Here is a 26,629-nt window from a genome sequence, read left to right on the forward strand (position 1 = left end):
GGAAAACGTTGCGCACAGCAACTCGACGGGCCTTAAAACCCTGTCTGAGGGCAGCAGCGGCAGGTACAGGCACTGATTCAGGACCGACAGCAAAACAATACATTACAATACAATACAATGTTGTTATCAACTTGCGCCGGCAAAAAAAGAAAATTCCCCAATATAAGAAGAAACTCTACAAAAGATCGAAGCAAGCCGCAGTTTTCACATAAGAGAAAAAGCAGCAAATTACAAAAAGCAGCATGAAACAGCAAATTCGGTCATGATCGAACTTTGCTGAAAAACTCATACAAACACGAAACAGGGCAGGAAGTGACATGGATATTATTGCGCATGAGTGTGTTTAACAGGCGTGGTAAGCGATGATGCAGCATTTCAAAAGCGTAGTTGGTTCGAGGACAGGGCACATGCCATAGCTCGGGTTATGTGTGCTTAACTCTGTTCTGTTTCTAACTAACTGCGTTAGGGACATAATGTATGACTGGTTTTGTTTCACGTCTGTAGGATAGGCAACGACAGCGCGTTTCAACTGTTTGAAGAGAGGTGCAGTATGAGCATCTGCTGGAGCATTACAGATGGTACGAATTACCTTCTTTTGAAGCAGGAAGTTAGTAGCACATATCTTACTCCACACCAGACAGTAGTACTGCATGTGACGCAGGAAAGGACCATTGTATAAGAGAAGTTTAACTTTGCATGCCGATGGTTTTAAACTAAGCAGTATTCCAGCGACTTGCCTAAGCTTTCCTGCAAGGAAGTCTGTGTGATCAGTCCATGATATTTGACTATCAAAAAACACACCTAACGTTTTCGCAGACCGGACAAGCTCAATTCTTCGACTTCGACCGACTCTTCCGTCTTGAAGATGTATGCTTTAAATTCAAGGGGTTCGTGGGGTTGGTTAAGATACTGGTATAAAGGCAGTATCGGCTGTTTCAGTGCTCTTTGTTTTACACACTTGCGCAGAGAGAGGCAGAAACATAGATGCGCATCTGGCGACTGTAACTACATATGTGCCGCTCAGTAATTGCAAACGAAGCACGGTTCGCAACTTCATTTAAGGCAGGTGTGCACTAAGCTCATAATATTGCTGTCTATTATTTGTTTTGAACACACATACACATATACACAGTTTACAGGAAACAACACATATGTGGACGTGGACTGTGGACGATATTTTATTCTATTCACAAGTGCCACCTCGCAAGAAACAGTCGGCTTTCTCAAGTCTCCACGCGGTATCGAGTAGTTGAAGCGCTCTTACGTGGTTGAACGCGTTATTGAGAGTCGTAACGCTCTCGCGCGGTTTGGAGACTGGCTTCCCAGAACGAGCGCCGGCATGCACATAAAAACTGAGATGCTGCCGCTTGAAAGGTACCAACAAAATTGTCTGTGGACGACACTTGCTTACCGTGCTAGTCTTTGAAGTCTCTTATCGCTGAAACGAGATACGCGATGCGAACTTAGCCATCAGTGAGTACGCATTCATCGTGTACAGACTGGAACCAAGTTGGAGGGAAACGAAGGCAAGCGCGAGTCCTGTTTGCTTTCTGCTGTACATTTATCAATCGCTTGCACGTTGATGGACAATTGCGGCTTCGGAGAACCGGATCAACTGTTCAATTGTCAACATTAGTTTTTAAATGCCTTCTTTGGCCTGCACAGATTCTGTGCAAATGCTTACTGGTTGTTCACCGAACCTTGTGAATACGAAAGCGCAGTGTGTAGCAATGCCGCTTCCAAATATTATCAGCGTAGGACTGATGTATGTGCGCACATTTTCACGTGTCGTCGATATTCACGTAACTAAGGCCAGCGAACTTGAACTGAGCGAGCGTACTTGCTCCGTCTCCGCGCAAATTCTGTCATGCTGGCGTCGAGGATGATCGACAACATCTGAGCTTGTTGCATATGCGTATAAGAAAACGCACTCAGTGTAGAAGAACACGACCGTTTGTCAGCCAAGCAGGTCGACCCTTCGATGTTCAGTCGAAGGGAACTTGGAGACACGCTACGTTGCGTACTCACAAGCACGCACTTCGCACTTGGTCAAGCGATCGCGCTAAGCATCCTGGCCGCTCACATGCGCGGAGCACGCCGCTTGCACTATATCTTACGCTGGGCGCATGCAATCGGCGCTTCGCGTCGCGGTCACCGCCTCGCTATCCGAGACCGTTACCGGCAGCACGCGCAACAATGGCTCGTCTTCCAAATCGTCGTTGGCGCGTTCCGAAGGCAATCACACTTTGGAGAAGAACGCAAGCCTCAAGTGTTAGAGGTGTGGGTAGCGCCGGCGTCAAAGAGAAGAAAGTTTGCGAGCAGCCTGGGGTGCCCTTGGGTGCAGGCCGCGTCATAAACACACCGTGCCTAGTTGGCAGAGACGACGTCGTTGGCTTCAACGCATTGTCTCTGACCGCGCTTGCCGATTACAGCCCTCTTTGACGTCGGAATCGTGCTCTGCTAGGTACCACCACCGCGCAGAATGACGCGGGCCTTAAGAACCCGTGTATGCGCCGCGGCACGCCGGGAATGCCATCTGTTGCTTTCCCAGCGGGGAGCGGGCCCGCGCTGACACACTAACGCCCGGGCCAGGTCTGCCGTCGTCTCTCCCTCAACGCTGACGCTCGGTGCCTCCGGTTCGGGCGGCGGCGGCGCGGCGATCGCGTGCTCGCAAGCGCCGCTTCCTTGGCTTGTCCGCATAGTCCAACTTATCTCGCGCACCACAATGGGTCGACAAAGGAGACGGCGGACCTCATGCTAATGGAGGCCGTGACTTTCGCGCCGACGAGGCGCCCCGGTTTTACCCCTTTGTTCTTCTTCTTCCCGGAGCTTCTGTCGCCTGGGCGTGAGCTCGCTTTATATTTGAAGACTCACTGGTAGACCGCGTGCCCGCTCCTTCACACGCGGACGTGCTGGTGAGGAAGGCGAGCACGCGCATGCAGCCGTCAGGCTCCTGCACGAGCCGCGGGCGCTGCGATATAGCTCTCGTTGCCCTTCCTTTCCTTCCCCCTCATTCTCGGGGATCCGCCGGCGTTTCTTGTTTTCCCTTCGCAACACGCCTCACGCGCGCTTGCTTGTCAAAGATTGCGGCAGCGACAGCCGGCCAGCCCTCGTCGTCGTCGGCGCCGCCTTCGTGGATGGGCAGCCTTGGACGACGACCGTGCCGTATTGTTCGGCGCCGCGCAGCGAACGGCGCGTGAGCAACGGTCGAAGGCGAAAACGCGGGCAGGGCCGCCGCCTCGCGCGTCGAAGGCCCCGCGTGTTCTACTGCGCCCATGTCGGGCAGTGGGCGGCGGCGGCAACGTGGGCTACGCTGCCTTCTCCACGGCGCGGCCGCGCTCCGGTCGGTCGTCGGTTCAGCCGCGACCGCGGACCGCTAGCTGGCCGCCTTCAGCAGCCTGCCCGACGCGCCATGGCATCGCGGAGCCAGTATCGCACCGGAATCGCGCTCCCCTATAGCTGCGCTTGCGAGGAGCACATTTCATCTTTGTGCTGCTTCCGTTCTCGCGAGGCCGCCGCCGTGTGCCTCTAGGGTGCGCCTTTCTGTAAAGCAGCGCGCGTTCCCCTTTTCCATTGTGTGCCGGTATCTGTAATGCCGCCTCTGCCCACCTACTTTTGACGGGCATCTCGACATATTTCCCGTTTTTGTTTCTTCTGATGCGGTTGGTATATAAAGGAGGTCCTGATTTCCATAAACGCGCGTCACGCTGAGCACTGTTTCGCGTATATGAATGCGTGTACCCTGTTCTCGGCTTCCTTCTTGCTTTGACCAGCACGTACCTCCTTCTTTCTATCTCCGCCTATCGCACTCTGTTTTCAGCTCAAGACCATGCAAAACACTGCCTCTTGAGCGCTATGCTTTCCGCACTTTGTGTTTCTCGGCTTTGTTGTCCTGCCTCAATGACGCCGTGTTTGTACCTCCCCTTGTCACCGCCTTTTCCTTCGCGGTCTTTTTCCTGTTGTAGAGGTCCGATGCCCACTGTCTATTTTTGCTCGAGGCGGGGACTGCCAGTCACTCATGGCTGGCTTCTCTATGGCGCGAAATTACAAGGATATTGGCCTTTCTATTTATTGGTCCTGCGGAAGGTGCGTAATCCACTTATTCGACCCCACTCAAGAGTGCCCCCAGGAAGAATGGTTTTGCTTTTCGCCTATAAAAGACGACTAACTGACCTTGTTTAAACGATCCCTTACATTTCAAGCCTGATTTTTCATGTTTCACGTACGCAGTGATCAAGACGACTATATGGTCCAGATAACATGTCATTTCTTTTTCTTATATTCCAGTTAGATCAGTTGAATAGAGCTCATTTAATAGATACGTCATATGGTATAGCCGCGGGCAACCAACAGTGATGTATACGTCATATGGTATAGCCGCGGGCAACCAACAGTGATGTTTGCAAACTTACTGAATAGTCTGGAAACGTGTGGCTACTACGTTTTCGACTAGACTAGTGAAAGCTGACGTAGTTACTACGTGTGATTCTTAGCGAGTTTTGTCTGCGAACACTACCATTCACACCAGGAACAAGACGTTATAATGTTTATCTCACTGAGGTAATAGACTGCCAGGTCGAACACAGAGGCACTCGGCAATTTTATTGCACCTTCGGGCAAACGTGGACACAAAGAAAGCTTTCTGAGAGCCACTGGTTATCTTGAAGATCGCGTGTTGTTGTGTGTTTTGCGTGCGTTGCGTGTGACATGCAGTGTACGTATCATTCCCATCTGGAGTATGGCATACTGGTTGTGTTGCCAGGCAAGCCTATCCAGTTTTCATTAAGTGGCATCTCTCTCTTTAAAGCATGGCACCACTTGAAGTTATTACTTACTGCATGCCCAGCACTGACAGAACCGCTTGAAGCTTGCTTTCCGGAGTTCGACGACCTCACAACGCTAAGTATATCTGCGCTGGAGCCGCTTCGCAACTTCTTGCATAACTTTCAGCGTTTACTTCGTAACTCTAAAGCTATGATAAGATAAATTTACGTTAGAAAATGTTCGTAAAGCGAGAAGTTGCGAAAGTTTAGCGTTCCTCTCCGCGTTACGTTTAGCATTACTTTGTAGCGCTATAGTTACTACAAGGTAACGCATTATTATAATGCTCAACCTTATTTACAGCCATCGACGACTGCAGCGTGCGCAAGATGTGAGCCAGCTGATTGTTCTCAAACATTGAAACGCTAAACGTCACTTCGTAACGCGAGACGTTCGTAAAATCTTGCGTCATACAATTTAGCGCCTGTTTGCCTTCTTCAACATCTGTACGATTCGTCTTTCTGTGAGTTTCCTGGGTGTGCTTGCTCGTTTGCGGGCCTGCTTGCGTCATGCAAGAAGAACGTGCGTCCTCGCGCGGACCGCAGTATTGCTCTGTTGTACGGTAGCGAGGGAACAAGTCTCGCGCGGGAAAAGCAATTTCTAGCGTCCGACATTTACTATTGGCATATTCGGAGGGCCGGTGGTCGGTTGGAGGCGTATAGACTGATCAGTACGCGATACCTTACATGGCGCTCGCGCTGTAGACACATTCGTGCATCGTAAAGGAGTGTGATTGCGACCTTCGCTCGTGGCCGCAGAGTGGCTGGCAGCTCACGGGGGCAACACACAAGTAATGACCAGAGTGACCTTTGATCGATTCCGCGCATTAACAGGCTGGCAGTCTCGGCCACGTGCGTGGCGGATTGCGTTACGCCCAACGGAGGCAGGTCGCAAGGTGTGGTCGCCGCTGCCCGAGCCATTTGCCAAGCCGGCCGCGCGCAGTTGCCTTTTCTTTTTCTATTGCTGGGCTGATGCACTATGCTGTTGCCGTAGGACGAGCAGTATATGGGTATACTAAAAGACCCTTTGGTTAAGTGATTCCTTGGAGTTACCAAGAAGGTTCGTTCATCAGGAGAGCGCGTGTCTGGATGCCTCCGCCCCAGGCTCACTCTAATGACTAACCATGCAATTAGCTTTGGGCATGAGCGACAGAACCAAAAGGCAAGCTGCGTGGTGTTTTTGTTCGTGTGCGGCCGCTGCTTCGAGCATCCTGTTGACTCCTGATTAAGCAAGAAAAGAAGACTCGATACGCACTGTTGAGATCGGGAGCTTGTCTTTACGAATGCGAAACCGGGAACTGCGTCAGTTTCTCTTTCTTTTCGCCATTCCTGTTCCTGCATCGGTGTATTATCCAGTGACCATGCCCCAATGTGCAACGAGAGGCTGAATGAGTGCTATGCTTAAGGCCGATTCCTAGCTTCCGTAATAACTAAGCAATAGCCGTTGAAGGCGCTGCCTTTGGACCGTTTATACGCGCCTTGCGTTGGTTGAGTTCGTGTTCTCGCTGCCTACATGCTTCCGCTTTTGCAGGGTAGCCAGCCGCGACTACACCTCCGGTTAACATTTCTGCTTCTCTGTACATATTCTCTTTCTCTCTCTTGGTTACATAGCTCTAAAGTATGGCGAATGCCGAGATAGCAACGGCTGTGGTGGGGCGTTCGTTGCCAGTGAGTTTCCCTGACAGTTCACGCTTCCATTTCTTCCAGCTGGATGCCTCTTTCCGGAGGGCGCTTGTAGGGGCGCCCCTATGCGTGTCCCGCAATTGCAACTCGCGCGATAATTTTCTGGAGGTGAAAGCGCAACGTGCGATATCTCTTTCTTGAGTATCCCGCTGCGAACATTTTAATTCTTTCGTGCGCAAAAGTTTGATTTCTGTGAGAAGGTAGAACGTTATTGAAACAAAAAAAAGCGGTAGAAAAAATACGCAAACATCTTTCAAACCGAAATTATTATTGTTGTTCTTTTCGCACGAACTAACGAGATCTCAATTTGTCAACAGGCATCAAGGCAGAGCTGTAGATTTACTGCTGTTTGGAATCATGGGCAGTAAGCTTGAAAAAATGTAAGCATTAATTGCAAGAAAAGAAATGTACTGCGGCAAAGGATAAAACGGAATGAATTGACAACCGCAGCGACTTGGGCCTATTGGTAATTAATTGATATGGATGACAGACCATTTACGGAAGCGAAGATCTTGGGAGCCTGGTCTCACAGTTCATTAGCCCAGAAAGCAGTTCGAGCGCTTTTTCACTACCTGAAGGCAACAGACTTGAGTGCCCGACTATAGACATCCTACACCCAAGTTATCTCTCTCTCCCTCCCACCCTCCCTCCCTCCCTCTCTCTCTCTCTCTCTCTCTCTTTCACTCCCCATTCCCCTCCCTACGTGTAGGGTAGCAAACTGGACTCAGTCTGGTTAACCTCCATGCCTTTCCTTCTTCCCATCTCTCTCTCTCTCTCTCTCTCTCTAATTGATATTCGTCTGTGAAGACCGCCAGGTTTGAAAGATTTAACTTCCTTGAGTCTTGTACGATTCCACTTGAATGCTATCGGAGCTTGCATCAAAATTACGACCGGGCTCCTGGTATGACGAAGCTGGTGTATGCAATCGACACGTGGCGCACATGCGGTGTCTTTCTGCGCAACTCGCGCGCTGACAGCGTTTTTCTCTCAACGATTCACCTAGACATTCCATGAAAGTCTGTAGATTATTTTACCATGAACTCTGTGAATTTTATAATAGTCAGCCTGTTAACTTATGCGTGTGTCACACTTTTTCAGGGCTGATGTATCCTGAATGAAACAACACTTCTGTGTGTCTGTTGAGCAGCAAAAGAAATAGACTTACATAAGTAAACTTGTGGACGAACTACCTATAAGCACCATCTATACAGACGTTATACAGGGAGAAATGGAAGTCTTGAAGAAGTGTATATGCGCCGTAGACTTTGTGTGTGAGGTGGTGATTGTGTTGTTGCCACAGGCCACCACCGTCGCCGTAGCCGTATTAACAAAAGGTCCAATCTATAGTTAGAAAAACTAAACTCCAATTAAAGTCTCTAGACTGCCCACATTGATTATGTAGCCAAAAGAATATGAAATACAAAATAGCCTACCTGAAGTCAATACGCACTCTATAGGTTTGATCTAGCAAAAATAACATCTATATCACAAAAAAAAAAAAAAATCCACGAGAAATGTAGAGGGGGTAGGCTAACTTCATTTTTAGAGCGGTTACACGCACAGACCGGACATGTGTGTATTGGTGTCACACTGCTGACGACCATGCATCAACATATGCCCCCTCCCCTTCTTCTTAACCGCCCAGACGGTCCTTTCCAGAAGGGACAATCCAGGGAGGAGACCACGGGTGGCTACAGCATGTGCGCAGTCACGACGTCGTTCGCAGCAGTATAGAAAAAGACACACTCGCACGCCGCGCGCTCTGCAGGTCACGTTCGAATGGACAACAGCACATATACATACACACACACACACACGCACGCACATTGAGCGCATGAACAGGAGGAGCTGCAATCGCTTGCAGCAGCAATAGCGTCATCGCCAGCGGTCACTCCCGCCCCGGCAAGGGAGGCCTGCGATGACGGCGGAGATGACGAAGCCTCAGCCGGTGTGGTGACCCATTTCAGGCTTTGAACTGAAGCGCTCGTCCCGGACCACTGCTGTAGCACAGCCAGTATTGTTACCATCATGCGGCCACGTGGCGGTCATTAGCGCGCGCATCCTCGGAAAGTACACGTTGTTGGCGAGGGGCTGGCATGCCCCGTCCACTGTGTATCAACCGCGTAGATCGGCCATGCACGCTGTTCTAAATAAAATGGATTCCCACTCCCCGTCGACACTGTTTGGTGTGACGTAACGAGAGTGAATGGAATCATGATGTCCTATATATTTCAAAAGGTCGCGTGTGTACAGGTCTCTCACTGCAGAACGATGCGTGGTGTGCCGATGAATGCAAATATTGCCAAGACAGACTTACAGGAAATTAAATTTTTTTACCGCACTCTTTAACACAATGAAATGTGTTATGCCTCTCACAAGTGGCTTCAGCTTGAAGTCTTCAATCAAATTAAACCAAAGCGGTCAGTCTAGTCGAAAGAGGGAATATCCAAGCCGATGTAAATCAAATGGTGTTCGATGGAAGCTGCTGGAGTCTAGATAATAACCTTACACCGGCCGTGCATTTAAGGTAACCTCGTCTTTCGGTCATCTCCCCTCTCTCCCTCTTTTGTGGTTGGTGTTGTCAGCAGGAGACTCATTAGAACCAGTGCTTGGTTCTGGTTGAAGCGTGCCGGTTACGCAAATCCTTGGACACGTGAAGCATCCATCTATCCATCCATCTGTACGTCCGTCCGTCTACTTCCTCGCGCCAGCCAGTCGCGTGCGAGTCTCCGCTGGTGCTCTACTCCTCCACCGAGCCCCAGCCGGGATTCCCAATGCCGGAACCGCTGTTGCTGAGGCGAGGCACGGCGAGCGCTGCGTGTGCGCGCAGCTTTTCACCGATGACGTCTGCCGGCGACGAAGCCCGTCTGTTTGTGACCCACATCGGGGCTGCCTGTGCAAAACCGCGGCCGGCGGTGCCCGGCGACGTCGTGTGGCGCGTCCGTCCCGTGCGCTCCTTGTCGGTTGCGTGACGAGAGAGAGAGGGCTCGAAGGCCTCTCAAGGGCGTTCGTTGCCCCCAATGCTGCTGCGCCTTCTGACGGTCACTGACGGAATGCCTGGTCCGCAGGTTGATGCGTGAGCGAAAACCATTGAGCATCCGCGGCGTTGTCTGCATACTACAGCGGTGACAGTGGACGACGCTATTGCGTTCTTGTTTTTCGCTTTAATTTCAGGTCATCTCAATCAGCTCAACTTGAGAGGGAGACGAGATCTATTACGAGGCGAAAGGCAGCGACGTTGTCCCGAACCACTGTGTTCCACCTCGAGTAGCCTTGGGTTTAGATGGAAGCGAACACATGCAGAGAGAGAGAGAGAGAGAGAGAGAGAGAGAGAGAGGGAGAATGATGATGATTAGGAGGAGCAGGAGGAGGAGAAGGAGGAGAGGAACGCTGATGGACATGAATAAAGAGAAAGAATTTAAAAAAATAAATACGTGAAGACAATTCTTAGGGTCGCATGTTAAGTTCGCCCTATCAGAAAAGCCACAATAGCCTTCATGGTGTCATCAGAGCGGAGTAGTATTTTCGGCGACGTACGCAAAACTCCTCTTTTAGAAATTGACCTTTGAATATACACGCCATAGGTGCGCTTGATGACGCTCTCTCTCGTGATTTCAGCGGCCAAGCACAAAGCACTCGACCAACCGTCTACGGCACGACGCATAGTGCTCACAGTCCGGGATGTGCGCGTAACCAGGAAGAAGGCGACAGTATCGAGAAACAATACCTCTCGCATTATCTTACATTTACGTTGCCCTTATTCGGGCTGTGACATGCCCTTTGTATTTGTTCTATCTGTAAGATACGCTAAAAAAAAGAAAAGGACATTTCCTCCTGTTTTCGTCAACAGGACAGGATATTTACAGATGGTTCACAGTTATAACGGTAGACGAGTTGTTCTTCCTCATCCTGCTTAGCCTTAAGGAGAAGCACTTGTCGAACTAGAGAACCCAAGTGGATTTCTGATGACTGATAACGCTTTACACACATTATAAGTAAGCAATATTTTACTCTAATACCGGCGAATCACAACCTTTGAATCGGTACACTATAGCCAGGTTTTGTGTCTGTAGCGTCATATAACTCTTGCTTGTTGAAGGACCACTTTTAGCGGAATCGAAGAATTTTCGTCGCTTCACTGACCGTTTTGCCAACAATGTGTGGGATCTTTGGTTAGCCGCTTTCACGCCTCTGTGGGAGGTCTATTGTGTCTGGGGTCGTACCAATAGCATTTCTCTACGATAACATTTTCTTCGACGGTGCTGTCTAATGCATAGGCAGTGGCTGAAAGTTGCGCCCTATACTGCGTCCCTGAGAGGTACACGCTCGTAAACTATCGATCATCGTTGACCGCCTGATGAGTGGTTCTGCCTTGTGCCTGGATATGGGATGCTTTTGGGCGGAGACAACCCGGCGTTTCATCCATTACAGGCGCTCTTCGAGATTTCGACGAGATGTCGCCGCGATGTTTGCACCGGTGCAGTGGAAAAGACGGTTGGTCGAGGAATGTAAAACTAGCGAAAGACGGCAAAAAATAAAACAAGGAAGGAAAAAGGCAGCGATAGACAACTGTGCAGACAAGACGGAATGCTCGGTCAAGCAAAAATGACCGATTAGAAAGAAATTGCAAGGAAGCTCTCCAACTGGTATGCGAAAACTGTGGCGAAAAATGACAATAACAACAACAAGAACAACAACTGATGATTATTATCTGTAAAGTTGCGCCGGCTCGGGGCCCCTGAAGAAACTATCGTGTACAAGGGGGCATGCAAACGGTAGTGTGTATATATATATATATATATATATATATATATATATATATATATATATATATATATAAGAAACCAAAAAAGAAAGGAACAAAGCCGGGGAAATCGGGATGGAGTGGGGGTGGCGCAGTGTTTTCTGTAGAGCGCTGCAGATAGCACGCTTTTCTACTCTTTTGTCGTTCAAAGTGCGCATACAAATGCGGCCCCCGGGGGTACCGAAATTTGGGGGCAGGCAGAAACATTCGCAGCACCCGATTACCGGCTCCGTTTGCAGAAGCAGGCTGCCCGGAATGTCGACGACGCTCTGTGCCCCGAGAGAAAGTAGGTCAGTCGTCTCGGGATTACGAAGGAGATGATGATGATGATAATAATAATGATGACCATGACGGCGTCGGGGCAGTGAGCGCGATTACATCTGTGTGCGCTCGGGGGCGCGTTGTTTGTCCCCGGACGCTCTCCTCTCGAGTCTTACTTGTGCTTCTTCCTTCCGCTTGGGAACTCGGCGTGCTTCCACCCGTGCTTCCACTGCGGGCTCAGAAGACGCGGCGGTGAAAGTGTTTCTTCCTGCGGGCAGTTTTCTTTCGCCTGGCCCGGAGCCTTCTCGGCGTTTTCAACGTTCACTTGAGTGCACGTTGCGCCTGCGGCTACCTTGTTTCTCGGCAGCGGCTACAGCATGCGAGGATGATTGCGCACGGAGGAGACAGCGCTTGTTGCATGAGCCACACTGAGGGCTAAATATTGCCGGCGGTAAACACGGGTTTCGTTTCGGGCACAGTATATAGCGCACCTACGGCGAGAATTTGCCTTGTATGCGATCGGCCAGGCCTGGACGTGTTGTCTTCGAGTCTCCTCTTATCGGTCGGCTGCGAAGGTGTTATAGGTAGCGCGGACGCCTTGAATGCGAGATAATTGGCATGGTCATTGCCCTAGCCCTGCGTGAGATAAGCAGGTTCCTTAGTCGAGTGCCTTCGGCTATATGCAGGTGCAAATGTGTCTATTTACTGCCTTATCAACAACAGAGGAAGAAAACGCTCGCCTACTGGCCGATGTTTTACTCTGGTGATTTGTTGTATGTGTTGTACGATGAAGGAAGCACATACGGCACACGGCCGTGTATGGCGTAGTTCCACGGATATATATATATATATATATATATAAGCGGTGTTATTACTGTAAAATCTCCATAAGAGAGTGGTTGATCCCAATTTTCGCATGACGGAACTCAGATTGAGGTCCTCGCTGGCTTGTATTATATTATGCGCGGGTAAAAGAAGAAGGCGTGGCACGGGAGGTGGCTCGCGCGCGGTTCTGGCACCTGGAATGTTCTTCGAGATGGACGGTGACAGAATCAGCGCTCCTGAGAATGAAACGAGTTTTCCGCTCCACTCTCACGGTGAAGATTTCTTTACACAACAGATTGTGCCTCTTCAAATAGGCCACCTTTATGGAGCATTACGAACGGCTCAGTATATGTATACACGCATCTTTCGTGCGAGTCAGCGAGGTGCCGATGAGTGACTGAGTATTCTGTATTCAGCGTTATCGCGCGCTTACGTAACAGCGAATAGTGCATTACGGAACAGCGAAAAGGAAAGCTGCAGACGTGAGGTCATGGATGTGGTAGCGTCGCTGTCATTATTGGCGTTCTGTAGTCACAAGATGATTCACACAATCACTTTATACATAATCACATTACTAAGTAACGGACAAACCTTAGTTAATAAGTATACTTTGTGTAATTATGGCATTACCTAGGTCAACATCTTTCTCGGTAGACAATGATACAGATGTGTGCCCTGTTGCATAGTGCTATTCAGTGTGGCGGATAAAGGGAGAAACAGAGAAAGGAAAAGAAAAAAAAAACGTAAAAGAGGGCTATCGCATTATCGTTTGTGTTTGCCCGCACCTGTTCTACGCCTGTTTTTTTATCTCTCCTTCACTATGTGACGCAGAGCTGCCTTTGTTTACGCGCGTACCACCACTTAGTGTTTTGCGTGGCTTCCGTAGATAACGTGACAGCACGGCCAAGCCTATCGTAGCGAAAGCCACCTGCTTACGGACCACATTCACCGTTCTTGATATTGTAGACAGCAGCAGCGGCAGCATTTTGTCGTTTTCGTCAAAAAGAAATTCTAAAATGGGCTTTCGCTCTGCCTCACCTCACTTGAAAGTATGTGTGATCATAGATATATTGTATTTGTTGTAGGTCTTTGTGGCGTTGCGTCATGTACTAACTGCTCCTGGTCAGCACCCTCGTATGACGGTGCTTTGGTTGTGCGAAACGCTATGAACGTTAGTTGCACGTTAGCGTTTTGCCGCCCGTCTTGTTGCCTTGTCACGTGTCAACGCCCTTTTCACGACTTGGCGCCGCAGTCTCTGAGAGACACGCAACGCTTCACTAAACGCCTCGGGATGTGGTTGAGTGCGCCCGTGGTCCCACTTCACGTGCCTCCATGCACACGCAGAGAACGCTGAACTGGATCTGTTTATGTCTGATCAATAAGAGGTCTGACTGATAAGAACGTTGGACAAAAAGTGATGTCGAATAGGGAAGTTGTTCACCCCGCGTCGGCAGCTTTAGTTCGTATATGCAGTTATATCGACATTTACTTAGGGGCAGCAGAGATTAACCGCTTCTGCTTGCTTCTGATAAAATTGCAAACACAGAAATATGGAAATTTTTGTAATAAGCGCACGTTGCCTGCGATTCACTGGCACGCGCGAATACGAGCAAAGAGCCGAAATCTCTTATCTCTTCGCCGTGGTTGAGTTCCGTGTCCTCCTTATCTTGACGCGCGCAAGGCTACACCTGCTCCGCTTGTGGTTCGAAACGCAAAAAGTTGTGCCCGGAGTGAAGTGTTATCGCGTGGTGAGGCATAATTTCTGGCGCTCGGGGAAATCTTGCCGCGCCTTTGGGCGACGCTTTGACAATGCTGTATTTCTACTAAGGACCGGATTGGAACTATATGTACCGTAGTCGCGACTGGCGTCTCGTAGGAGAGACCGGAGCGAAAACAGCAGCCGAGTGCCGCTAAATCTTATCTCGCCAAAAGCCGTAAGTTGCTCCTCTCGAGGACGGTATCCGAAAAGGAATGCCGCCGCGATAAGCTGCAGTCTGGCTGGAGCCATAAGCTCGGACGGAGCCGCCCCACGTTGGGCCTTCACGACACGCAAATGTAAGCTCAGAGAACGCTTCTGTTTGGCTGTACTCTTTGCTAGTGATCGGTGACTGAGGGTATTATTCTTTCATTCCATGAGGCTTAATAGAGCACGACTTAGAGGCTGTTTATAGAGTGAAAAGTGATGGGAAATTTGTTTACTTTGCAAACGCAACGAAGTGTCAGTTCTGTTGCTGTTGTTTTGTTTGTGACACCGTACGAGAACAAAATCAGTGCGGTGAGTCAGCTTTCGTCGAGCTCTTATGTTAACCTGCACTAGAGTGTCTACGCTAAAGACTCTTTCTTTCTTTGCTCCTAGAATTCCAATCGTGCTAGTATCACGCAACTGGAGTTTTAATTCAATCTGCAGTTACCTCAGGGTTCTATTATATTCTATATATTCTTGGTGCTCCTGCCTGAGCATCACTTCAACTGCTAAAGAACAAAACAAGAGCTCTGCGGAGGCTTCCACGGGACAAAGAGACTCATCATGTTTGCTACGCTGTGTCGCACGTGTGTTGCTCAGGGTTTTGTGGCTGCGCCATAAAAACACAAATCGTCGTCGTCTGCCCGTTTTGGTGCCGCGCACTATACCTGTCTTCTACCGATTACCTCTCTGTATTTATGTCTGCAACGCCATGTATGAAGCATTTCTACAGTTTATCGCCGTTCAGTGCCGACTTCCCACAGCTCACCATAAATAAATATCAAGAGATTGAAACTGACCCTGTCAATCTTTAATTGCCGAACTCTGTCGAGTGAGGCTAGCTTAGCAGGACTCTTTGAGAAACTATCAGGCATTGTTTGGGATATCATCGGCCTTAGCAAGATTAGAAGAACTGGTGAGGCTTATACGTTGCTCAATAACGGACATGTCCTCTGCTATAGAGGTCTCCCAGATAAAAAGCAATACGGAGTAGGATTACTAATCCATAAGAACACAGCGGGCTACATTGACGAATTCTACAGCACTAACGAGAGGGTAGCAGTAGTCGTAATCAAACTTAATAATATGTACAGATTAAAGGTAGTACAAGCCTACGATCCAACATCCAGTCACGGTGATGATGAAGTAGCTCAGTTTTATTAAGGTGTTCAATTTGCGATGAGAAAAGCGCCAACTCAGTATACTGTTGTAATGGGCGTCTTCAATGCAAAATTGGGGGAAAAGCAGGCTGGTGAACAAGCAAGTGGCAACTACGGCGTTGATTCTAGGAACGCTAGAGGAGAGATGCTGGTAGAATCTGCAGAAAGAAATAAGCTTCGAATAATTAACACCTTTTTCTGGAAGCGTAGCAACAGAGCGTGGACCTGGAAAAACCCTAATGGTGAAACAAGAGATGAAATTGATTTCATACTTCCTGCTGATCCCAGCATAGTGCACGATGTAGAAGTGTCAGGTAGGGTAAAGTGCAGTGATCATAGGTTAGTGAGGGCTAGGATTCACCTCAGTATGAACAGAGAAAGAGTAAAACTGGTCAAGAAAAACCAAGTCAACCTAGAGGCAGTAAGGGTAAAAGCAGACAAATTCAGGCTGGTATTTGCAAACAAATATGCAGCCTTAGAACAGAGAGATGAAGATGACATAGAGGTAATGAATGAAACCGTAACTAGGCTGGCTTCAGAGGCAGCAATCGAAGTGGGAGGCAAGGTACCAAGGCAACCAGCAGGCAAGCTCTCCCAACTAACTAAGAACCTCATAAAGAAACGACAAAGAATGAAAGTGTCCAACTCAAGAGATAAGATAGAATTCGCGGAACTGTCAAAACTGATCAATAAGGCGAAAATAAGTGATATTCGATACTATAACGTCAGAAAGACTGAAGAAGTGAGAATTCACTGAAATCAGTGAGAAGGAAACTTGGAATAGGACAAACCAAGATGTATGCACTGAAAGATAAGCAGGGTAATATCATCAGCAATCTCGAAGGTATAGTAAGAGCAGCGGAAGAATTCTATACTGACCTGTACAGTACCTAGAGGAGTCAGGATGCCTCAATTAGAAACAGTAATCAACAGGATACAGAAAGTCCTCCTATAGCTAGCGATGAGGTCAGAAGGGCCTTGCAAGACATGACCTGGGGAAAAGCGTCAAGAGAAGATGGAATAACAGTCTATCTAATCAAACATGGAGGAGACATAATGCTCGGAAAACTGGCGGCTCTTTATACAAAGTGTCTATCGACTGCAATGGTCCCAGAAAACTGGAAGAATGCAAGCATTATAGTAATCCCCAAAAAGGGGGACGTTAATGTGAAAAATTATATGTCCATTAGCTTACTCCCAGTATTATATAAAATATTCACTAGGATAATCTCCAATAGAATGAAGGCAACACTGGACTTTAGTCAACCAAAGGAACAGGCAAGCTTCAGGAAGGGTTATTCTACAATGGATCACATCCATGTCATCAACCAGGTAATCGAGAAATCCGCAGAGTACAATAAGCATTTCTATATGGCTTTCATAGATTACGAAAAGGCATTTGATTCAGTAGAGGTACAAGTAGTCATCGAAGCGTTATGTAATCAAGGAGTACATACAGTTTACGTAAATACCTTGCAAAATATCTAGAGAGGTTCCACAGCTACCTTAATACTACACTAGAAAAGCAGGAAGATCCCTATAAAGAAAGGGGTCAGACAGGGAGACACGATCTTTCCAATGCTATTCACTGCGTGCTTGGAAGAAGTATTCAAACTATTAAATTGGGAATGCTTAGGAGTAAGGATCGACGGTGAATACCTCAGCAACCTTCGTTTTGCGGATGATATTGTTCTATTCAGCAACAATGCAGACGAGTTACAACAAAGATTGAGGACCTTGACAGTGGGAGTGTGAGAGTCAAAGTTAATGATGAATAGCCGGGCAAGGGAACAAGAGTTCAAAATCCCAAGTCAGCCTATAGAGTCTGTGAATGAGTACGTTTACCTAGGCCAATTAATCAAACGGAACCTTGAACATGAGAAGGAAATTCATAGAAGAATAAAAATGGGTTGGATCACATACGGCAGACATTGTCAGCTTCTGACTGGAATTTTACCATTATCATTGAAAAGGAAGGTGTACAATCAGTGAATTTTACCAGTGCTGACATATTGGGCAGAAACTTGGAGACTGACAAAGAAGCTCTAGAACAAGTTAAGGACCGCGCAAAGAGCGATGGAACGAAGATTGCTAGGCATAACGTTAAGAGGCAGAAAGAGAGCAGTCTGGATCAGAGAGGAAACGGGTATAGCCAAGATTCTAATTGACATTAAGAGAAATAAATGGATCTGGGCAGGTCATGTAATGCGCCGGTTAGGTAACCATTGGACCATTGGGGTTACGGGATGGGTAGCAAGAGAAGGGTATACGTAGTCGAAGACGGCAGAAGATAAGATGGAGCGATGAAATTAGGAAATTCACGGACGTTAGTTGAAATCGGTCGGTGCAGGACAGGGTTTATTGGAGATCGCAGGTAGAGGCCTTTGTCTTGCAGGGGACATAAAACAGGCGGGTGTTGTTTATGATGATGATGATGATGATGATGATGATTGAAACTTGTTTTATCGCAAGCTCACTGCTGGTTGCAGCTGGTGGGTACAATCTTCAGTGTAGAGAAGGCAGGGAGAACCTATACCCACGTACATCGCAATTTCCTCACAAGTTTTACGTAAATAAAGAGTAGTAAAATAGCGGAAGCCTAGGCAAAAAAATAAATAAATAAAGCATCAGCATTTTCATACCTTCGAATTGTACACCTCTTGAAACGTAGTTTGTGTCATCGCACGGATGTTTTCTGTATACCGTTTTGTTCTTACCGGATTTTGTTTTACTGGTTGACGTTTCTTTGATCGTCTTTCCCAACGCACGGTGAAGTATACGTGGGCATCCCGCTGCGGCTATTGCCATTTTCAATGACTGAAACGTACAAAGATCTCGAGACTATCTCGGGTAATTAAAACACACGTTGGCAAATAAACAAGCGCGGTTTTTTTCTATCAGGTGTGCACAGAGGAAGTTTCAAATACTCAGAAGTTGCAGGCGCGCATCTCAGTGCATTACGATTTAACTGAGTCCGTATTCTTAGTAAATCACTTTGCAGGACGTAACCTTCAGTCGGTGTATTCGCTAACCAAGCGGCAATCGAGGTAACAAAAAGGATGGTGCAGATCCTATCAGCATTATTTTGATATCGCCAAGCTATCATCGGTAATGCGCAAGTCCGTGGCTCCCCTGAAGTGTCACGCTGTACATGACACGCACACGTGAAATGAACTCCGAAAGTTCTCGATGGAGAATATGTTTGCTAGGCGCCCGAATGCCGCACGGTTAAGTGTTCCCAATTTACGTCGACACCATTTGTGTTCGTTAATGCACCCTAAAATCACGGCGTGCGGACTTCCCTGTATTCCACCTCCATCAAGATAGAAATTATGTGTAAAAAGACAGGAAAGTTAGCCAGAGGTAGTTATTGTTGGCTACCCTGCTCGGGAAGAAGTGGTAAGGAGATATAAAGAGAACGAGAGAGAGGAGCACAAACGTAATAAGCAGCGTGCACAGTTATGCGCTACCAGCGGTATACCAAGCGGCGTTCGCAATGTGTATTATTAGGTATGTGCAGTCCTTGGCAGACCGGACAGTCGCGCCAGACAAGTGCTCCCTAAGAAACTCCACACACATGGTTATAAGCCTATGTTGGCGAAGTTCGCGAGGTGCACCTCCATTAAAATGCGGCAGCCAAGGTCGCCACTCAAATCTCCGTGATCCCACATTCAGTTACGGAACCCCACAGCCGCCGCGCCGCAGCTAGGGAGCGTATGTGACGGCTCTGGGTCACGTTCCGTTCTCTGAGGATCGCGCACGCCGGGCTTATCGAATTCCCCGTGCAATCAGCATGGGGCACGCCTGTTGAACCGCGTGGTAACGCGAGTAAGCGCGCTTCGGATGGCCGCGTAGGTTGAGGCCCGAAGTTCTCGCGTTCCGCTACGTGTCTCGCTGCACGACCGCGCGCGTGCGCATGCCCGTCGCGTTTCGCCGCCGCTCCCGGCCTCGCAAATGCGCTCTTGTGAATCGCGTGGGTTGCGATCACTTTGACGCCGTCTGACGGTTAAAATGTGGCGGCGAGATCGATGACCGGCTAATGAGAACCACCATTCCGATCGGTGTCCCGAGATTTCAAGACCGCAGAGTCGTTTCTCGTTGATTAATTTCCAGTGCTGTGACCGCACCCTTGGTATTAAGCGCGCTTGGCTGGATTTCGGTCCGGCCTTCGGTCCTCACATGCTGCATGCGTCGTTTCTCGAAAGGTCACCGAATTAAGTATAACTGTCAAAGGGTCGACCCTTGGGAAGGAGAGTACCACGTGGGAGAGCTGAGTGCTGTTGACTACTCGCTTCTGTCCGCAACAGTTCAGCTGACTGTCCCGCGTAGAAGGTTTACGTGTAGGGTTCGTGGGAAAGTATCTCTCTCTCTTCTGGTCCTGAGCAAATACCATCTCGGTTTAAGCACACTTGTGCACGAGCCTTTTACCGGCTCCGTCAAATTAAATTTTGGGCTCTGGAACGCACCAAACACTATTTGCTCATACGTCGCCCGCAGATATGAGCTCACAGCTTCATCTGGTTTCTTCCATGTGCTGATTTCTTTGCTGTATGGACTTTTTTCATCAGTTAACTGTTAGGCCAGTGCATACCAGACGCTGACATAAAAAACGGTCTCCTATCCACGCTGTGAAGGTGGTTGGACAGCGTAGCTGCAAGCAACAACTACAACGATTACCCATTTCGACGTAGGTTGAAATTATTCACGTGGGGACATTAGCATGCACTGTACCTAATTATGAGCCTAAAACGTTTCGACGCCATGCGACTTGGTTTGTGCCGCTACTTCGTGCTCCTACAAAGAGTGGACCAGAGCCGCGCCTCGTTTGCGCACTGTTCTTCAGCAGCCGTCACTATACGTGGCCGTCCCATAGCACTTTCACAACACAAACCAGTTGCTAGGCGGTTCTTATTTTCCGTACGAAAGTATAGTTACGTCACTCCCTGCTTCGTATACATGCTATGCAGTCAAGCTGCCGTCGTCGCGGCAGCTTGCGCAACAGTGAAACTTACCGGGAAACGTACGCGGGGAGCGCTACGTGCTTCGCACTGCGTGTAGGCGCGGGAGAGCCTTATCATCAATTATGTGGTTCCGCTGCTTGTTTTGAGCTTGTTCTTTATTGAAACGTATGCTATTCTCGATGTTATGTGCGTGATTGCAAAGAATGCATGTGCTTTTCGCTTCGTTTTACTGAGTGTTTGTAGCCTCTGCCCTACGTGGATATGAACCGTAGCATTTGGGGTTATGAGCCATAAATGATAATATTTTTCTGTCGACCTTACGTCACGAAGAAATCCTGAGATCCTAGCCATAGACAGCTTCGCTGTAATATATATATATATCAACCAGTGCTGAAGTTTCAAACCTGGCGCAGGTCCGTGTCTTTCGTTTGCGTGTCTTTTGTGGCCTATACCAAGCTTCCTCTTCCGGTAAGAACGAACTATTCGCCATGCCAGCTCCACTTAACCTGTAAACTATTGTTCAAAATAATCTGTTTCCCTTGCGCATCTTTTTAAGGTTATATGTGCGAGACCAGACTGCCAATTTCCAGAAGCCCATAACCGGCCGCGTTTTTTACCCAGGCCCACACGGCCATTCTTTGTTAGCTTTCGCCCTCGTCTCCGCTCGTCTTCGCGGTCTCTGCTTCTCCCGCAGTTTATTTGCTTAGCTCGGGCTGTTCACCCCGCTGCGGACCACCGGTCGCTTTCTGGTGCACCGCTGTGCCAGCTGCTTCGCCTCCGGGCTGCCCTTTTAGACTAAACATCGCGGAGCACTTCTCTTTCGCATTCCTCGCATCTGTCGCTATCCTGTCTCGGTTGCGGCCGTTTTTCCTTTTCTAGACGCTCGACTTGCTGTTGCCGCACCATAAAAACTGCGCCTATGTGAATGGCGCGCTACAGAGAAGCAACAAAGAACACTTATAACGCCGCTTCCGCTCGCCGAAGAGAAAGCGCGGCCAGTACGCGAGAAACTACGGGACGCAGGGACGGCGCAGGAATACTGCATGCTGTAGTACATCCATCTGTGCTCGCCGAGCGTACGCCCTCGAGTGTGTATCGCACTGTCCGATGCCTTTCGGCGTTACTTGTGCAAGGTGCCTAGCGTTCGGAGGGCAAGCGAGACAGTGGTATGGCTACGACAGCGCTTCCCGAGGCGGTTGCGGGCGCAGTATTCGTTTTCCGGAGAACGTTGTCGCCGTGTTTGTTTTGTATTTTACTAGCCCGAATATTGGCTACAGTGCGCTTCATTACATCACGCAGTCAAGCTCGGAAAAATGTAATGATTCTATTCCATTTATCTTTCTTCTCGTGCTTCGTCTGAACGGTGCTCCGCGCCTACGTTGTCAGCAAGGTCAGCCAGTCGTGGACGGTGGATGGTAATTAAGGAATAGAACCGAGTGATAGGAATCGCTACATTGTATTGGCTCAGAAGCTCCTGCTTGCAAAACTCGTCCTATGTAAATTAGTCGCCGATTGGCCGTTCTGGGGGAATGCTATTGCGTCAGAGAAGTTTTGTGAATACGTGCTCTGATAACCATGAGTTCTGCGTGCTTATAGGGAACCGCTGCGTAGGGCATATACTGACACTGTAGCGATCTGTTGGGCTTGCTAGAAGAAAGTTCTGCTCGGAACTAACTTTAGAACGAGTCAGCGGTGCGCGTGCTGCTTCTCGCCGCGTCATGAATACGTACACGGGCTTAAACGTAAAGTTAATGGTTTGCTGGATTTTATTATTTCACTGTATATGAGGGCCACATATCAGTATTAACTATGTATTCATATCGAACGCAGTAGGCATATACTCGTCACGCGGCATTTAGCTCGGCAGCCATTGTCACTATCTCCATCGTTGTTTAACTGGTGATATCAAAACGGAAAGCTTTGCGCTTGTCTTTGATGTCTACACACGGTGACAAGGTTTAGTTCATTTTAGGATGATTTGCTTTGGCAGCGAGCTGAAATCCGTCAATTTCGTTTTTTTCTTTTAGTTGAAGGTTCACGTGGGAGCACGCGCACGCCATTTTAACGCTTGCACGATAGCTGTCACCCGCGTGACTAAAGTGATGTTGGGTAAGCACATGGAAAGAAAGAAACACGCGGTTGGCCTCACCGCCCCTATGTGACGAAATAGCGTATTCATGCACATCGACTCTATGGTTCGTCCTGGAACTTCGTTGAGGAGTGTGTGGAGAAGAATTGATAAAGCAGTGGCTGTGAAAAGGAAAAAAAAACAGAGAGATAAAAGACGTTCCTGTATGCAATTTAGCAGGCGATAACGGGGCTGCATTCCAGAAAGAACATTTCTTTCTTTCTTTCTTTCTTTGGAAAACTTCCGCCTCAAGTTTCCTCTCTCGTTTTCTTGCTGTATTTTGCCGAATGCCCAGTTTGCTGATACTGCTGTGGCGATGTCAGTGGCAACGTGTTTTTCATTTGTGAGTCGTGTCTTTCAGATGCGCTACAACGAGACAGGTTTTGCGAATTAAAAAGGGGTCATGAATCGGTATAGGTTTCTTTGATAACGGGCTTCTGCAAAGCTATTCGATATCTCCCAGAACAAGGATTAATACGTTCTTCCACATTCCAGACCTCCCTCTCTTTCATCAGGACTGCGCTCTGCCATGCTTTTAAATAGCGCACACTTGCGATAGAGTATGCGATAGTCCTTCATTCTTTATCGTTACGGAATAAATACAGGTGCTATGTGCTTCTTCACTTGTCGCATCCTCGCCGCTTTTCACGATAGCATCTTCATTTTTTCGCTGTCTGATAAGACGTAGCCAGCACCTTTTCACTAGCGCCGAAATGTCTCTGTCGTTTGTTAATAAACAAAAGAGGAATAATAATATCAGAGAAAAAGTGTAGTTCCGGTTGAAAAATTTCTGCGTCGAGAATGAAGCAAGGGAGCAGTTGGCGGTTTTCTTTTCAACAAACAAAGTTGAAGAATATTTCCTTGCCTCGCTCTCAGAGAAACCGGGCGATGGCATGACCCTCCCAATGTCTTCTCCCCTTTCCAAATCGGAGTCAGAGGAACGAAATGAATGACGCTGCCGGCGCCATGCGAGTCCGCGGAAGCTTGCGGAGCTGCGAGAGGGGGAGGCGGCTTCGGTATTTAGCCGGAAAAGTGAGAGCGCTGCTTGGCGTCGCAGAGCCAACTCTATCGGAACGTCGTCTGACAGTGGGCCGGGGCGCCGACTCGCGATTGCGCGTTCCCTGCCCTGGTTCTTTTCATCTGCGGCGTCCGTGTCTAGCCCCTCTTCGCTGCCGAGTGTGCGGGGGAGCTTCGTGCGCGCTCTCGCCCGCTCGCCGCGGACGCACGCCCCGGCAGCGGCGCCTTCTCCCGTTGCGGGCGCATGGGACGCCTGCTCTTCTTCGGAGGCTGTCCTCTTCGCTCTCCGAAACCGGGGAAAACCCCGCTGGGCTCCCTCGTCCACGAACCTGTGGTGGTGGTGGCCTTCTGCACGCGTCGTGCAGCGAGAGCGCAGGGCCATCGTCGCTGCAGCACCTGTTGCTCTACATGTTTATAATCGTCCGCCGGTGACGCATGGTCGTCGTCGTCGGTATCAGCAGCTGCTGCGGAGCTTCGGGATTGCCCGTGGGTGGACGATACTCGTAACCTGCGAGTGTGAGTGTCGTCGTGTGTATGTGTGTGTAACTTCGGACATATTCGTACAGATCCACAACGTCTGGTACATCACGTATTTGTTGTCAGTGGGCGGCCTTTGCTTTGTTCCGCGTGTTCAGCGGCGTGCCGACGCGGTCTTCGTCGCAGGGCGGAAACCACCTGACTGTCTGTCTGGATACACGCATACGAGTCGGGTGATTCGTGTGAAGGTAAGAGGAAACCGTCGTCTGACCTTCCTCTTCGAACTTTTTTGTTCTTTTTTGTCGGCGTTGCTTGTACTGGTCGTTTGGATTGTTAGTGTGCGAGCGGGGAACAAGAGCAAATTTAGCACGTGTCACTCAGAAATGAAAGGCAGACGTCGTACCTAAAGGATACAATGCTGTAATTATCCGAGCAAGTTAGCTTAAATTAAGTACGTATGGAACACATAGTTCGACTTGAAATGGTTGTTGTTGTTGTTGCTGAAGTATTATTCGCGCGTTTCCATGGCTATAACAGACGAATGCGGCAACTACCTTTTCGTTCTCTGTTTCTCGAATTGAGGAATAGTTCCGAAGCGTGACGTTTCGCTCGCATTTCTCCGCACTATTGCGCTTCTTCGAGTGTGGTGATCCCCGTCTCTCTCTCTCCACGTGCTGCTGCAAGGAATAGGGTTTCACGCGCACCTTTCCCTACTCTAGCCTTGATTCTGCGCCGTCAGGCGTATAGCGACCATTGTCACGGGCTCTGTTTTGACTTCGTCGCACGGAATATGCTTTCACGCGCAATGCTGCTGGGCGTGCGTGGTTCAACTTCGGCGAATTTAGTAGTCATTGTGTTGCACTTACACGACTGTTCTTTGCGCGGTGTCTGGTTTCGGGTGCGTTTCTGTTTGCGGGGCAACGATTGACTTGCTTCCGTCCTTTATATGCGCCAGCTTTTGACTCGCGCTTCGGGCGACTGGCGAGTCTGGTGCAGAAGTCGCACGCACCGCGTTCCGTTCCGGGGCGTCCAGTGAGGCGTGCCGCGAGCTTCACGCAACGCCGCGGCGGCCTGTCACGCCGGGGCCGGACGTCTTTGTTGACGCTGCGGAGATTTTCAAACGCGCTGGCTGTGTTTTCATTGGGCAACGCCCAGGAGCACGGCGCAGCCTGTTGCGCCCACGGAGTTGAAGCTGGTGCAAAGTTCGGCGGCATACTGCAATTCGCCTCCGTGGCAGTCGAAAGTGTTCGCCGAAAACGAGGTTCATCGGGGCGGGCATAAAATTTACCACAGAAAAATTACTAGAGAGAACTGTGGCGGTGCGACTGCTAAGCTGCCACGGGAATGATGGGTAACATTTGGATTTGTGTAATATTTGTGCTTGCGATTTCAGACGTTATTGTGACTTTATTTATTACGCTCTGCCTGCGCTTACCGACGTAAATTTTTAAGCAATTCTACGTTTTTCGTAACCCTATGAATGCGAAAAGACACATGCATAATTGTTGGGAATTGTTGCACCTATAACGCAATGTTCTGTTGAAAATGATCAATTTGCGAAGTCACAAAAACCGTTCAAAGCCAGAAGGACGGAGTTCAGTCCGTGTAACACGCCCATCATTTCCAACTAACTGAACCACCGGCTTCCAGCTCGCGTGTACAATATAGCACTCGCTAGTAAAATTTGTGGGGCACTCTATACGGCATACTGCAGTGCCGCTCTGCAGCAGGCGTAAATGTTCCTCCCCGAAAGAGGGGCTGTGTCGTAGCTTTGCGGACGGCCTGCGGATAGCAGGGCACGGTCGGGGCGCGTTCTGCATGAGTCATCCTTCGGTGGCCTGACGCGCCTTCTCGCCATCGGCCGACCACGGCCAGCGGAAAAAAAAAACCGGCTCCTACTTTTGTTTTATGTCTTTGTTTTCAGTCTGCTCTTATGCAGTAGTGTTTGTCTATGCGTGCTGGTTGTTCTTTCAGCCCACTTATATCCCGGCAGCCAGATGACGTCATCACGTTGTCGGTGCTGGAGCTGCGCTGCAGGTGATATGATGCAGACATGTTTGTAAACATTTTCCAGTCGGTGAGCGAGCCAACGATGTGCGAAGAACGCCAATCTGAAGGGCAGAGCTTTACTGCTTACCGTAACAAGAAGCTAGGCCACGGTTATGGGATGAATAAGGCGCCAATGTATGTCTAAAAAAGCACAACTTTGTTCCTTAGCTGTTTGCGGAGTCTTGCTTTATAGAATGCTCCAGTGAGGGTCTACAGACGAGTAAGGGACAAGCTTTATAAATGCAATCAGGGGATCTCCGGGAAAATTATATGAGGCTAAACCTTGAAACCTTATTGTCAAGTTGATGAAGTGTCATCTACGCTTAGCGTCACATTACCACGGGCCACGCATGACTTTTGCAATGACGTTCACCTCTCTATACGTCCTGCCTTGGAGGCATTCTTTAAATATGTATACGGTCGACGGTGTTGTACGGTTAACTTGTACGTGTTTACCACGTGCAGGTTAGCGAATTTTCCC

General features: G+C 48.9%; 1 protein-coding gene across 3 annotated transcripts in view; it reads left to right on the forward strand.

Annotated features, from left to right (window-relative positions):
• Nucleotides 1-26,629, forward strand: part of LOC126535956 (uncharacterized) — a 638,450-nt gene that overhangs the window by 286,548 nt on the left and 325,273 nt on the right. Inside the window, exon 1 of one of the 3 annotated variants that reach the window (XM_072287749.1) lies at nucleotides 14,367-14,448. The exons of 1 other annotated variant lie outside the window; for it this stretch is intronic. In XM_072287749.1, the coding sequence (XP_072143850.1) occupies nucleotides 14,447-14,448 (2 nt within the window). In that variant the 5' untranslated portion in view covers nucleotides 14,367-14,446. Of the gene's footprint in view, nucleotides 1-14,366; nucleotides 14,449-23,899; nucleotides 24,348-26,629 lie in introns of those variants that run through there. One more of the 3 variants, XM_050182828.3, reaches the window with a different exon arrangement.

Source organism: Dermacentor andersoni, chromosome 4, assembly GCF_023375885.2.
Source record: "Dermacentor andersoni chromosome 4, qqDerAnde1_hic_scaffold, whole genome shotgun sequence".
Classification (NCBI taxonomy): Eukaryota; Metazoa; Arthropoda; class Arachnida; order Ixodida; family Ixodidae; genus Dermacentor; species Dermacentor andersoni.